General features: G+C 42.8%; 1 protein-coding gene and 1 long non-coding RNA gene across 2 annotated transcripts in view; one reads left to right on the top strand and one right to left on the bottom strand.

Moving 5' to 3' along the window:
* Positions 1-13,767, bottom strand: part of PHF20L1 (PHD finger protein 20 like 1) — a 204,952-nt gene that overhangs the window by 47,419 nt on the left and 143,766 nt on the right. The window contains exon 11 of the mRNA XM_073632269.1: positions 13,287-13,478. Coding sequence (XP_073488370.1) covers positions 13,287-13,478 — 192 coding nt within the window. The remainder of the gene's footprint in view (positions 1-13,286; positions 13,479-13,767) is intronic.
* LOC141145516 (uncharacterized) overlaps positions 1-13,767 on the top strand; it is a 57,865-nt gene that overhangs the window by 5,821 nt on the left and 38,277 nt on the right. The gene's annotated exons all lie outside the window — the stretch shown is intronic.

The following is a 13,767-nucleotide window of genomic DNA, read 5'->3' as shown; positions in this document are numbered from 1 at the left end:
CCCCACGTAGGGGTCTGGAATGAAACTGGGCAAATGTGACTGCCCTTAAATAGGCTGGCATTAGCCCAAAGATTCTCATGCAGAAGCGAAGAGTTGGTTGCCTCCTGGACTGAGTAGTCTGAGTCTGGGAGTGGAGTGTTTGAAGTTCCTCTTGGGGAAGAAAACCTTCAGCCATATCCAGGATGAGACACAGATATTCCATATGGTCAATTCAATGCAGAACATCTGGACCAGAATGAAAACATTTAGGGCCTTGCGGTCCGAGATGGGGCGGATGTCTGCTTTCAGCTTGAGGACTGAGCAGGTTTGAATAAAATCCCTTGAACCTTTCTGAAGAAATTGAGACTATGACCGTTTGTTCCAGAAGGACCACAAAGGCTGCATAGAGGTTTGATACTCTGCGCAAAGGCAGAGGTAGGTATGAAGACAAGAACTGCGGAGCTCCTGAAAACCACCTCTCACAGCCATATATCTGAGATGCTGAATGCCTGAATGTCCATAAAGGGTAATGGATGTCCATTCACTTTGGAAAGTGGGGGGCAACCGCCACATGCTCTAAAGAGACATCATCCCTCGAGGGGCATATGAAGCAGACGCTAACTAGGGCTGTAGATAAAAAACAGGCTGCTATTATGTGTTATTCTTGGCTCACATCTCAGCATGTTGGGAATGCACTTGTCTGCACAGTAAATCAGAGCAGTCTAGTGAGTGGGCATAGGTCCATTTTAGGCTGCAGTGACATGCACCAGGGAGCAGTGCGATGCGTGTTTCATCGCATCACACAGCTCTTTTATTTCACTTTATTTGAAGTCTACAAAGTGACACTTCATTCATGTCACCGCACACCAGCACAGTGCATTCCACTTGCTGCGCGGTGCCATACAGGGTGGTGCGATATTACGCAGCATGTCTGCATTTTATTACATCCCGCTGCACTTCACCTCTGGGCTGTGTTGCAGCAAAAAGGGGCGCATAGAAAACAGTTTTTTTCTATGTGCCCTAGCAGTGACTGGTGTTCTTTCAGTGCGGAAAAGCGCCAATCACTGCATGAGTGTAAACAGGCACTTACACACCACTGACCTATGTGCTACTTACTACTTACCTCTGAATTCGGATTCACATACTACTGACCTCTGAACTATGCACTACTCACACCTGTGCTCCGCATTAATTTGCATTATAAATTACGGGTCTCTGCACTCCTTGTTACATACTATTGACCTCTGAACTCGGCAATACTTTCAACTGCCCCGTAAACTTTTCAAACCTTGCTTTTAAATAGTGCCATGCTAAGTTATCTCCTTTAAAAAAAAGGTGTGCTATGGGCTGGTGACCTTTGATCTATTCCATGTGGTTCAAGTGAATCTCCACCTCTCCAAGGTTGCCTACCCCTCCTCTAAGAACACAGGGTAAGGCTGCACAGCTGATCAATCCCTTCTTAGGGTCTTAATCCAGTCAGTTAAAGTATTGCAAACAAAAATCACAGCCAGGACAGGTTGCACCAAAGGACCTGCAAAAGAAGACTTGTTAGGGCAGGACACCCTCTACAGGAATACGTCAAAGACTTGTTAGAGCGGGACACTGCCTGATCCACAGCAGGGGCAGTCCACTTTTTATGAAGGGTCTTCCCACAAGAGAACAAAGTTGCTATTTCTTTGGGAGGGGTAAACAACTTGTCAGGATTCGTGCAATCTCCATAAAGCAGTGTTGAAAAGTACAGGGGCACCAGAAATGTTTTTGAACTCTTGGGGCCTAAACTGGGAATATTAGTGGTAAAATCTGCAGGTTGGTCTTCTAGTTTTAGAGTGGAACTGTATCAATAAAAGTTGACATGGTCTCATCTTTAGTTCTTTCCATAGATTTTCTTTTGGATTCAAGTCAGGTGATATGCCATTCTAGCAGCTTTATTTTCTTTCTTTGAAACCTATTGAGAGTTTCCTTGGCTTTGTGTTTGGGATCAATTTCTTGCTGAAATGTTCACCCTCGTTTCATCTTCATCATCCTGTTAGATGGCAGCAGATTTTTATCAAGCATGTCTTGGTACATTTTTCCATTCACCCTTCCTTCAATGATCTGACGTTAACCAGTACAAAAACCGCCCCACGCCATGATGTTTCCACCTCCAAACTTCACTGTTGGTATGGGGGTGTTTTTGGGGTGATGTGCAGTGCCATATGACCTCCAAACATGGTGTGTATTATAGCATCCAAAGAGCTAAATTTTGGTCTCATCTGACCAGACTACATCCTGATGTGTAGTAAACTTTTAAATTTCATGTCAATAGCACCTTTAGAAATATATTTACCTAGAAAAATGGTGACGTGTTCAATACTTATTTTACCTGTTGTATACAGTTTCTTGCAAAAGTATTCACCCCCTTGACTTTTTACCTATTTTGTTACATTACAGCCTTTAGTTCAATGTTTTTTAATCTGAATTATATATGATGGATCAGAATACAACAGTCAAAGTTGGTGAAGTAAAATTAGAAAAATATATACATAAATCTATTTTTCAAAATAAAAAACTGATAATTGGCATGTGTGTATGTATTCACCCCCTTTGTTATGAAGCCCATAAAAAGCTCTGGTGCAACCAATTACCTTCAGAAGTCACATAATTGGTGAAATGATGTCTACCTGTGTGCAATCTAAGTGTCACACGACCTGGTATTACATATACACACCTTTTTGAAAGGCCCCAGAAGCTATAACACCTAAGCAATAGGCACCACTAACCAAACACTGCCATGGAGACCAAGGAACTCTCCAAACAAGCAAGGGACAATGTTGTTGAGAAGTACAAGTCAGGGTTAGGCTATAAAAAAATATCCAAATCTTTTATGATCCCTAGGAGCACCATCAAATCTATCATAACCAAATGGAAAAAACATGGCACAAGGGCAAACCTGCCAAGAGACAGCCGCACACCAAAACTCACGGATCAGGCAAGGAAGACATTAATCAGAGAGGCAGCACAGAGGCCTAGGGTAACCCTGAAGGAGTTGCAGAGTTCCACAGCAGAGACTGGAGTATCTGTACATAGGACGACAATAAGCCCTACGCTCCATAGAGTTGGGCTTTATGGCAAACTGGCCAGAAGAAAGCCATTACTTTCAGCAAAAAACAAAATGGCAAATTTTTAGTTTGCGAAAAGGCATGTGGGAGACTCCCAAAATGTATGGAGGAAGGTGCTCTGGTCTGATGAGACTAAAACTGAACTTTTTGGCAATCAAAGAAAACGCTGTCTGGCGCAAACCCAACACATCACATCACCCAAGAACACCATCCCCACAGTGAAACATGGTGGTGGCAGAATCATGCTGTGGGGATGTTTTTCAGCAGTCGAGACTGGGAAACTGGTCAGAGTTGAGGGAAAGATGGATGGTGCTAAATACAGGGACATTCTTGAGCAAAACCTGTACCACTCTGTGTGTGATTTGAGGCTAGGACGGAGGTTCACCTTCCAGCAGGACAATGACCCCAAAACACACTGCTAAAGCAACACTTGAGTGGTTTAAGGGTTAACATGCAAATGTGTTGGAGTGGCCTAGTCAAAGCCCAGACCTCAATCCAATAGAAAATCTGTGGTCAGACTTAAAGATTGCTTAAAGTGCAAAACATCCAACTTGAAGGAGCTGGAGTAGTTTTGCAAGGAGGAATGGGCAAAAATCCCAGTGGAAAGATGTGGCAAGCTCATAGAGACTTATCCGAAGCGACTTGGAGCTGTGATAGCCACAAAAGGTGGCTCTACAAAGTATTGACTTTAGGGGGGGTGAATAGTTATGCACATTGACTTTTTCTGTTATTTTGTCCTATTTGTTGTTTGCTTCACAATAAAACAAACAAAAAAAAATCTTCAAAGTTGTGGGCATGTTCTGTAAATTAAATGATGCAAATCCTCAAACAATCCATGTTAATTCCAGGTTGTGAGGCAACAAAACACGAAAAATGCCAAGGGAGGGGAATACTTTTGCAAGGCACTGTACACAAACACACCGTATTTGCACAGAAACACTATATAGGCTACAGACATAACAGATAAAACGTCAAGATACAATCCAACCATCCTCCAATCATTTTGGCTTCCGGATTCCTGGTAAAGATGCTTGCTTGGATCATTGAAATGTGCACGTTAAAATCTGTCAGCCAGGGTATGCATGCTTGTTTTTATGAATATTTAAAAAACAAATCAATACCGACAAAATCAATCAAAGGTCATTTGCCTATGGCTATGGCTCCATGTCCTGTTTCCATAATCAGGTATGGAATAATAATAATTTCTGCAAACATTTTCACCATTAGACTTCTTATGCATCAAACACATGCAGGGACAGTGAGCTAGTATATAGTTGGGCGAAGTAATTTGTGTTATGGACTGCAAGTTCCCGATACTGTAATTTGGGGATATATTTTTGGACATTGCACTGCTTCACACAATAAAATATAACCCTAAAAACTGTATGTGCAGATGGGGGGGAAGGCAATAAAGTGAATCTTTGAATTTATCTGAATAAGCAAAGTACACGTTGACCTTAAAGTTGAAATCTGGGCTAAACCAATTTTGTCCAATTACAAAATGCATGTATTCTTACTTGAATCTGAGTGTGCCTGTATTTATTCCAGATATGTGCAGTAATCTAGCATGAAAATAGGATTTTTATAACAGCTTACCTGTAAAATCCTTTTCTTGGAGTACATTACGGGACACAGAGCACCATAGTAATAACTACATGGGTTATAGGCCACCTTCAGGTGAATGGACATTGGTATAACCAAAAAGGAAACAGGAAGTGCCCCTCCCTATGTAACCCCTCCCATACTGGGAGTACTTCAGTTTTTGTAGCAAAGCAATATATACACATATCCCGATAAGAGGGGAGGGACCTCTGTGTCCCGTGATGTACTCCAAGAAAAGGATTTTACAGGTAAGCTGTTATAAAAATCCTATTTTCTTTATCATAAATCATATGAAAATAGGATTTTTATAACAGCTTACCTGTAAAATCCTTTTCTTGGAGTACATCACAGGACACAGAGCTCCATAGTAATAACTATGTGGGATGTCCCAAAGCAATGCCACCTGAGGGGAGGGAGACACAAAGCAAATAGCCGCCGCCAGGTGTGAGGACCTATACTGCTGACTGCAGCACACTGCGCCCAAAGGCAGTGTCCTCCTGCCATCTTACATCCATTTGATAAAATCTTGTGAATATATGTACTGACGACCAAGTAGCGGCCTTGCAAATCTGAGCCACAGAGGCTTGGTGATGCACTGCCCATGAAGCGCTGACTGCCCGGGTAGAGTGTGTGAATCTTAAAGGGAGGAACCCTTCCTTTCAGGTCATAAGCCTGACTAATCACCTGACGAATCCACTTGGCAACAGTAGATTTCGATGCTGCCTGACTCTTTCTAGGGCCTTCCGGCAACACAAAACAAAACATCAGTTTTCCATATCTGAGTAGTCCCTTTTAGATAGGCTTTAACTGCTCTCACTACATCGAGAGAGTGTAATAATTTTTCTTCTGCAGAACAAGGTTCTGGGAAAAAAGAAGGTAAGGAAACATCTTGATTCAGGTGAAACCCAGACACTACCTTTGGCAAAAAGGTTGGGTGCGGACGTAGCATCACCTTATCCTTGTGAATGATTAAGTATGGCTCTTTAAAGGAGAAAGCAGCCAATTCTGATACTCTTCTTGCAGAGGTTATCGCAACTAGGAATACCAACTTCCTTGTCAAAAGGATCAAAGGAATATTCTGTATAGGTTCAAAGGGTTGTCTTTGCAACAACGACAAAACCAGATTCAAATCCCATGAGCACAAGGGTAATCTAACTGGCGGAGTTATCCAAGTTACCCCTTGTATGAATGCCTTGTAGAATTCCTTATGAGGATGCCAACTCTTGGTTTCACACCAAGTCTCATAGGCCTTCCAGACCTTGTAATAAATGGTCCTGGATGCCAGCTTTCTGGCAATAATCAGGGTGGTTACTAGCAAACCTGAAAAGCCCCCGATTTTTTAGAATGTGGGCTTCAATAGCCACACAGTTAAATTTAGCGTTTGTAAGGCAGGATGGAATACCGGTCCCTGCGGCAGCAGGTCCGGACCATTTGAAAGGTTCAAAGACTCCCCTACTGCCATTCCCACCATCCCTGAATACCAAGGTCTTCTGGGCCATGCTGGGGCCACTAGGATTACCGGCTTCCCTTCTTTCCTGATCCTGTGAAGCAGCCATGGTAGCAGCTGAACTGGAGGGAATGCATAAATCAGTGAAAACTGATTCCACTGGGTTACTAACGCATCTACTCTGAGTGCAAGTGGATCCCTTGTTCTCACCACAAAGTTGTCCAACTTCTTGTTGAACCTGGACGCCAATAGATCTACGTCAGGCGTCCCCCATCTTTGGCATATGGCCAAAAAGAAATCGGGATGTAGAGACCATTCTCCCAGCAACAACTGTTGACGGTTTAGAAAATCTGCCTGCCAGTTGTCAACTCCTGGAATGCAAACTGCAGATAGGCAAGGAATATGTTTCTCTGCCCAAGCCAGAATATGGTCCACCTCCCCTTGGGCTGCGTGGCTTCTGGTGCCCCTTGGTGATTGATATAGGCCACTGCTGTGGTATTGTCGGATTGTATCCTGACAGGAGAATTCCGCAACCTAGACGTTCATGCTATTAGAGCCAGACGTACTGCCCGAATCTCTAGGATATTGATGGGCAAGGTCTTCTCGGACTCTGACCACTTCCCTTGAGCAGTGGTCTCCTTTAGAGCTGCTCTCTAGCCCCATAGGCTGGCATCCGTTGTTACTACTATTGACTGATCTACCAGTACGTCTAGGTATGCTATTATTGCTATACCCTGGCCCCTTAGTCTTGCTAGTACTGGGGTTAACACTTTTGTAAACAGTCGGGGAGCGGTGGCTAACCCGAACGACAAAGCCACGAACTGAAAGTGACACTGCTCTACCACAAACCACAGAAACCTCTGGTGAGCGGGAAATATTGGCACATGTAGATATGCATCCTTGATATCTATGGATGCTAGAACTTCTCCTCCCCGTAGGGTGGAAACGTGACCGAATCGACTCCATTAGAAAGGAGAGAATGTTTAGGAAGTGATTCAGATTCCTGAGATCTAGAATGCGTCTGACATCTCTAATTGATTTTGGTACCATGAAGAGATTTAAATTAAACCCCATGTCCCTCTTTGCTGAGGGAACCTCTATTATTATTCCCTGATACAGTAATCGATCCACTGTCAGAAATAAGGACTTTTTCTTTACTGGGTCTTTGGGAACGTTTGATCTTAGAAAACGCGATTGTGGAAACTCTTGGAACTCTAGTTTGTAGCCTAGGGCTACTACAGAGAGGACCCACTTGTCTTGGATTTCCTCTTGCCAAGTTTCTGAAAACCACCGCAGTCTTCCCCCCACTCGGTCGAGCGGGGGCGCCCCTTCACAAGGAAGCCTTGGGATTCTGTTTTGTGGACTTCTGACTCCAGGGCTTTTTGTAGCCCTGTGTCTGGTTATGAGGCTTACCCTTTGCCCCCGACGGTGAAGACCGTCGAGACTGCCTGGAGGCTGTTGCCCCAGACATCTGAGGAGAAGTTTTAAAAGAAGGCCGTCTATTCTTTTTCTTAACTGGCAGAAGGGTATTTTTACCACCGAAATCTTTTGGATATACTTATCCAAATCTTCCCCAAACAACCTCTCTCTATGAAATGGAAACCCAGCCAAGAGCTTCTTGCATGGTAACTCGGTTGACCAGTTCTTTAGCCACAGAATCCTGCGCATATGTATCAACATGAGCGCAAGGCGAGATGCCTGATGGATAGAATCCTTGATAGCGTCCACTGCAAAGTATAGGGCCCTAGGTAGCTCAGCTAAAATTTGGGCCTCTTCAGTTTGAGCAGGAACTTTTAATAACCTGGTTGATTTCATCCTGATGGGATTGACAGATGGCTATTGCTGCCACTGCAGATTTTATTATCACACCAGCTACAGCAAATGAGGCCTTAAGTAGAGATTCTAACTTCTTATCAGCTGGATCACTAAATACTTGTACATTGTCCACTGGACAAGTTAAACTCCTGTTCACAGAGGAGATCGCTGCATCTACCGCTGGCAATTTCCATCTCTTTGAGAACTTTTTCTCCATAGGGTAAAGAATGAAAATCTTTTAGGAGGAGAAAACTGCTTATCTGGGAGTTCCCAACCAGCATAAATCAGTTGCTCCAGTAACGGGTGCATAGGGCAGTGTTTCTCAACTCCAGTCCTCAAGGCGCACCAACAGGTCATGTTTTCAGGATTTCCACTATTTTGCACAGGTGATTCGATCAGTTTCACCACCTTAGTAATGACCACAGTCGTTGCATCTGAGGGAAATCCTGAAAACATGACCTGTTGGTGTGCCTTGAGGACTGGAGTTGAGAAACACTGGCATAGGGAAAGCATGAGAACCCTATGGGGGTTTTAGCAAACCCAAGGGGAAGGAAACATCCTCTACCTCTGCAGGAGGAAACTTATATCCAGAGCGAACCAAGTTCGTAAGGGATTGAATTAGCAATTTCTACGATTGCGAAGTTGAGAAAGGTTCTTCAGACGCTGAATCCTCAGAAGAGGAGTCACCCGAATCTCCTTCTCTCAAAAATACCCCAATTTCATCTGCCCATTGTTGCTCCAATACTGGAAGGTCAAGAGCAGGAGAAGGGGATCTGCCGCGTTTTCTCACCTCCTGGGAGGAAGACGCCAACATCTCGGCTATTTTTTCCCTTCCAAACTAGCCAGAGCCAAAGCGAAATCGTCCTTAGTGATGTATGCAGAGGCTGGGACTTTGGAGGTACCCACCATGCGCCTGTGAGACAAGATGGCTCAGATTCGCCAGATGCTCCAGGTCCTTCAGGGGAGGATGAAACTGCAGGCATGCGACTAGGAGCCTCAGGCTCTGACCGCAGCGACTTTGCACTCCCCCTGATGAATTACCGCTCCTGCGGGAAGACTTAGTCCTAAGCACAAATAAGCAGAGGTACTAAACAAAGTGCATCTACTGCCGATCTTTAGTCTAGCAATTATAAAACATGCTGCTATAAATGCTCAGTCTCAGTGCGGAGTAAAACGTGCCCCTTGAAAATGCCTGCATCCATACACCCATACAGCTTACATGCCACTTGTGTGCTCTGTGTCCCTCCGTCAGCCAACCAGACACTTCCAGAGTGCAAACTTTTAAAGCCAGTGAGCCTTGCGCCTGTGCCGTGTCTCACGTGTACTCCGCTCCACGTGCACGCCGGCGGCCCCCCCGTGTTCTGAAACTCCGCCCCCCTTTAAAAGCCCCTTTCCCGCGCTCTGTGCGGGGGGGGCTGGTAATGGGTGATTTGGGGGGTCTCAGCAGGAGGGAACCTGACCTCCTGAAATGATTGATGGTTCCCCCAAATCCCTCTGATGGCTGACAGAGCTGGAGATAGCGGTGCTGCCGTAGGAGCCTTTGCTGACACTGAGCACAACAGCGGAAGCCTGGAATGTTGCTTTAACACCCTCTTGTGGTAAACACATTTAAGGCATCGCATACTCATGTTAGAAAGACCAAATGAATCATATATATATATATATATATATATATATATATATATATATATATATATATACATTCCTTGTAATCTTTCGGACTTACCTGATCCCGCCGCAGGACTGCTGGAAATTATCACAAACAGATCCAGCCTTCACCCATCACGGGGGGCCAAGGACCGGATCCCCTTTCACGGGTCCACTCCCTTGGACCTGTACAGCACCCTGCCGGAGAACTCTTTGGTTGTATAAACATGACCAAGGTTCCGGGTCCCAGGGTCCATCTCTCAAAGAGAAGCATTACAGGCAAAAACCTTGTTTCTTCTTCCACGCGGCCCGGGTACTATCCATTTTGGCTTTCAAGCACTTTAGATGGATCCGTTTGCACAGCTCCTTGATCCCGTCAGGCATAGCTTAGCGGAGCCCTCTTAGCATTTCATCAACAGTGACCAACACCTTAGACACTGGTGAAAAAACTGAGGTACTCCCGGTATGGGAGGGGTTATATAGGGAGGGGCACTTCCTGTTTCCTTTTTTGTTATACCAGCATCCATTCACCTAAAGGTGGCCTATAACCCACACAGTTATTACTATGGTGCTCTGTGTCCCATGATGTACGATAAAGAAACATATTCTGCACTTTGCCCCTGTGCAGGTGTTTCCCATCATAAAGAAAGACCAGTCACTGCTGGTATGACTTTCTAGTGCAGGGGGACTAGGTCTTGTATCCGCCCCTCTTGTAGCTTTTTGCAAACCACCTATGGTGGGTGGTTCTGCTTGGTCCATCACACAGCTCTGTATAGACTATGTGCAGTATTGGAATGTTATCACTGCCACTTTTACAAGGTATATTTTAGATTTGCAAAATCACTTGTTGCACACAAGGTGGATTTTTGGTCTTTGGGGGTACTGAAGTATTTGAATAAAAGTTTGTGAGCTTGAAATTCAACTTTAAAAAAAGAACTAAACCCATCAATTTATTGGTTTCCCAAAATTCAAGTTATAAATATTTAATAAATGTTACTAAATCTTTAGCTAAACACACCACTGTTCTACCCACTAGCACAAACACAGTGTATGCAACATTCAGGGCATGCCTCAGTGATAGCGGTCAAAGTTGTCAGTGTGCTTATGTCAGGTCTCAACCAACATTTTAAGCCTTTAAATAGCTGGTGTCATAGCTCATAAGCAGGTGTGACATCATCTCAGCGCGTCTAATGAAAATGGTTGAAGATTGGTACCCGGAAGTGGGCCAACTGAAGATGTCAGCAGGCGGCAGGACACCGCAGTGCTGGAGAGAAGGGCAGTATAGTTTGGCTTAAGGTCTTCTTCAGGGGTATGTATGGGTTGGAGAGAAGGGCAGTATAGTTTGGCTTAAGGTCTTCTTCAGGGTTATGTATGGGTTAAGAGATAGAACGAGGTTAACAGTTTGATTTAGGAGTTTGGGTAACTGTAAGCAAATTAAAAATTATATACAGTTGCATCTCATAAAATTAGAATTTTATCAAAAAGTTAATTCAATTAAAAAAGTGAAACTCATATTTTAAATAGATGCGTTACACACAGAGCGATACATTTCAAGCATTTCTTTCTTTTAACTTTGACGATTATGGCTTACAACTAGTGAAAAAACAAAATTTAGTATCTCAGAAAATTTGATTACATAAGACCAATAAACAAAAGTTTTTTTTTAATACAGAAATGTTGGCTTACTGAAAAGTATGTCCATGCACAGTACAGTATGCACTCAATACTTGGTCGGGGCTCCTTTTGCATAAATTACTGCATCAATGCGGCATGGCATGGAGGTGATCAGCCTGTGGCACTGCTGAGGTGTTATGGAAGCCCAGGTTCCTTTGATAGCGGCCTTCAGCTCGTCTGCATTGTTGGGTATGGTATATCTCATCTTCCTCATGGCAATACCCCAGATTCTCTATGGGGTTTAGGTCAGGTGAATTTGCTGTCCAATCAAGCACAGTGATACCATGATCATTAAACCAGATATTGGTAGTTTTGGCAGTGTGGGCAGGTGCCAAGTCCTGCTGGAAAATGAAAACAGCATCTCCATAAAGCTGGTCAGCAGAGGGAAGCATGAAGTGCTCTAGAATTTCCTAGTAGAGGGCTGCGCTGACTTTGGACTTGATAAAACACAGAAGACCAACATGAGCAGATGACATGGCTGATTTCATGGAGAGGCCGATTTAATTTTTCAGCAGACTTGGCACCAGCCCACACTGCCAAAAGTACCAATACCTGGTTTAATGCTCATGGCATCACTGTGCTCAATTGGCCAGCAAACTCGTCTGACCTAAACCCCATAGAGAATCTATGGGGTATTGTCAAGGGGAAGATGCGAGACACCAGGCACAACAATGCAGATGAGCTGAAGGCCTCTATCAAAGCAACCTGGGCTTCCATAACACCTCAGCAGTCCCACAGGTTGATTGCCTCCATGCCACACCGCATTGATGCAGTGATTCATTCAAAAGGAGCCCCGACCAATTATTAAGTGCATACTATACTGTACATGGGCATACTTTTCAGTAAGCCAATATTTCTGTATTAAAAATTATTTTTTTTTAAATTGGTCCTATGTAATATTCACGTTTTCTGAGATACTAAATTTTGGCTTTTCACTAGCTATAAGCCATAATCATTAAAAATTAAAAGGAATAAATGCTTGAAATATATCACTCTGTTTAATGAAGCTATATAATATATGAGTTTCACTTTTTGGATTGAATTACTGAAATAAATGACCTTTTTGATGATATTCTAATTTTATGAGATGCACCTGCATATGTTTCCCCCAATATAGTTTGATCACCTGCTGATCCTGCCAGTAGATCTATTTTTTTTCACTTTCTGTAACAATGTCATTCATTCTGTTGGAAAATCATGAACTGTTACTCTTTCTTTTGTAAAAAAAAAATCTTTAAACTATATGACTAAATTATGACTTTTGTACGCTCCCCAGGACTGTTATATGGTGTGTTATAACAGTCACTTTTGAAGGATGGCTTGGTCTGTATGTAATGTGGAGAAAAATACCAATAAAGGCATGTGAAAAATTTTTTTTTTTTTTAAATCGTACACTGAACACTATCATTACAGTTCACAAATCCCATTCAGATATAACAATTCAATATTTTTTTCACTATAGAGGCTGAGTTACATTTAAGGGTTAGTTGTGGGTTTTGATTAGAGGTTTAGCATAAACAGTAATAGACATGGGTGTTTTTTACAATTTTTTTATGTGCTATTGAGTTGCAGCTGGGGGTTAAAATGCCCTGTGCTTACAGTACGCTAGAGTTCTAGACACACACACAGGCTCAACACAGAGCACAGAGGTCCAGGGCTCCCGCAGTTCGAAACACCCTTCGTAAAGTGCACTAAATAAGCATGCTCATGCATCCAAAACATTTTCCAGAGCCAACCTCCCTTCACCTAAATTGCTTGTGTAAGGTTGACGTTTCTATTACTTTTTATAGAATTAATTAGAAAAAAATTTCTGGTTAATTCAGTATGATAGGCATTTGAAAAAAGTAAAAAAAAATAAAAAGTACAGATTTTAAAGTGAAGCAAAAGAAAAACCTCCAATACACCTACCCATCACCGTAACAGAGAGACAAAGAGAAAGTCTTGGATTTTGCAGTCAGTTGAGTGTGAATCATTTTGCATACATACCAAGTTGAGTCACGTGTTTGTAAACTCAAGAACTTTACCTGATGACGTTGAAGCTATTCTACCATCAGCTAGTGCTTTGGAAGAATAGTTTATCAATTGTAAATGTTCCTTTTCTTTAGTGGTGCGCTCAGTGTGGAAAGTGGTTTCTAGGCCTACGGGAGTTATATCCGTATTACAGCTTAGGTCAAGAGGTTCAAGCTTCTCCTGAGGCACAAAGGCAACATCGGGTACTATATAAACAAAAGAATGTGATAGAGTATTACAATATGAGGTCCGGTGGAAACATATGAATGACATTTATCATCTACTGTATGTAATATCTCAAGTGTGGTACAGAGACTGCAATTCTAGATATGTATAGCACACTGATTGTAAGTAAAAAAAAATTAAAGTTTTGCTTTTTTCTGGGAATAAAAAAAAAAAAGAGAAAGAGTTTAAAAAGCAAACATGTTGGACCACTCAATTGTAATTTATTAAATTAAAATGCAAATTTTACGAGCATTAGAGAACCAAAATCAT

The sequence above is a fragment of the Aquarana catesbeiana genome, linkage group LG05 (genome assembly GCF_042186555.1).
Source record: "Aquarana catesbeiana isolate 2022-GZ linkage group LG05, ASM4218655v1, whole genome shotgun sequence".
NCBI lineage: Eukaryota > Metazoa > Chordata > Amphibia > Anura > Ranidae > Aquarana > Aquarana catesbeiana.
The sequence above is the reverse complement of the archived record's forward strand: the minus strand, read 5'-3'. Positions and strand labels throughout refer to the sequence as shown.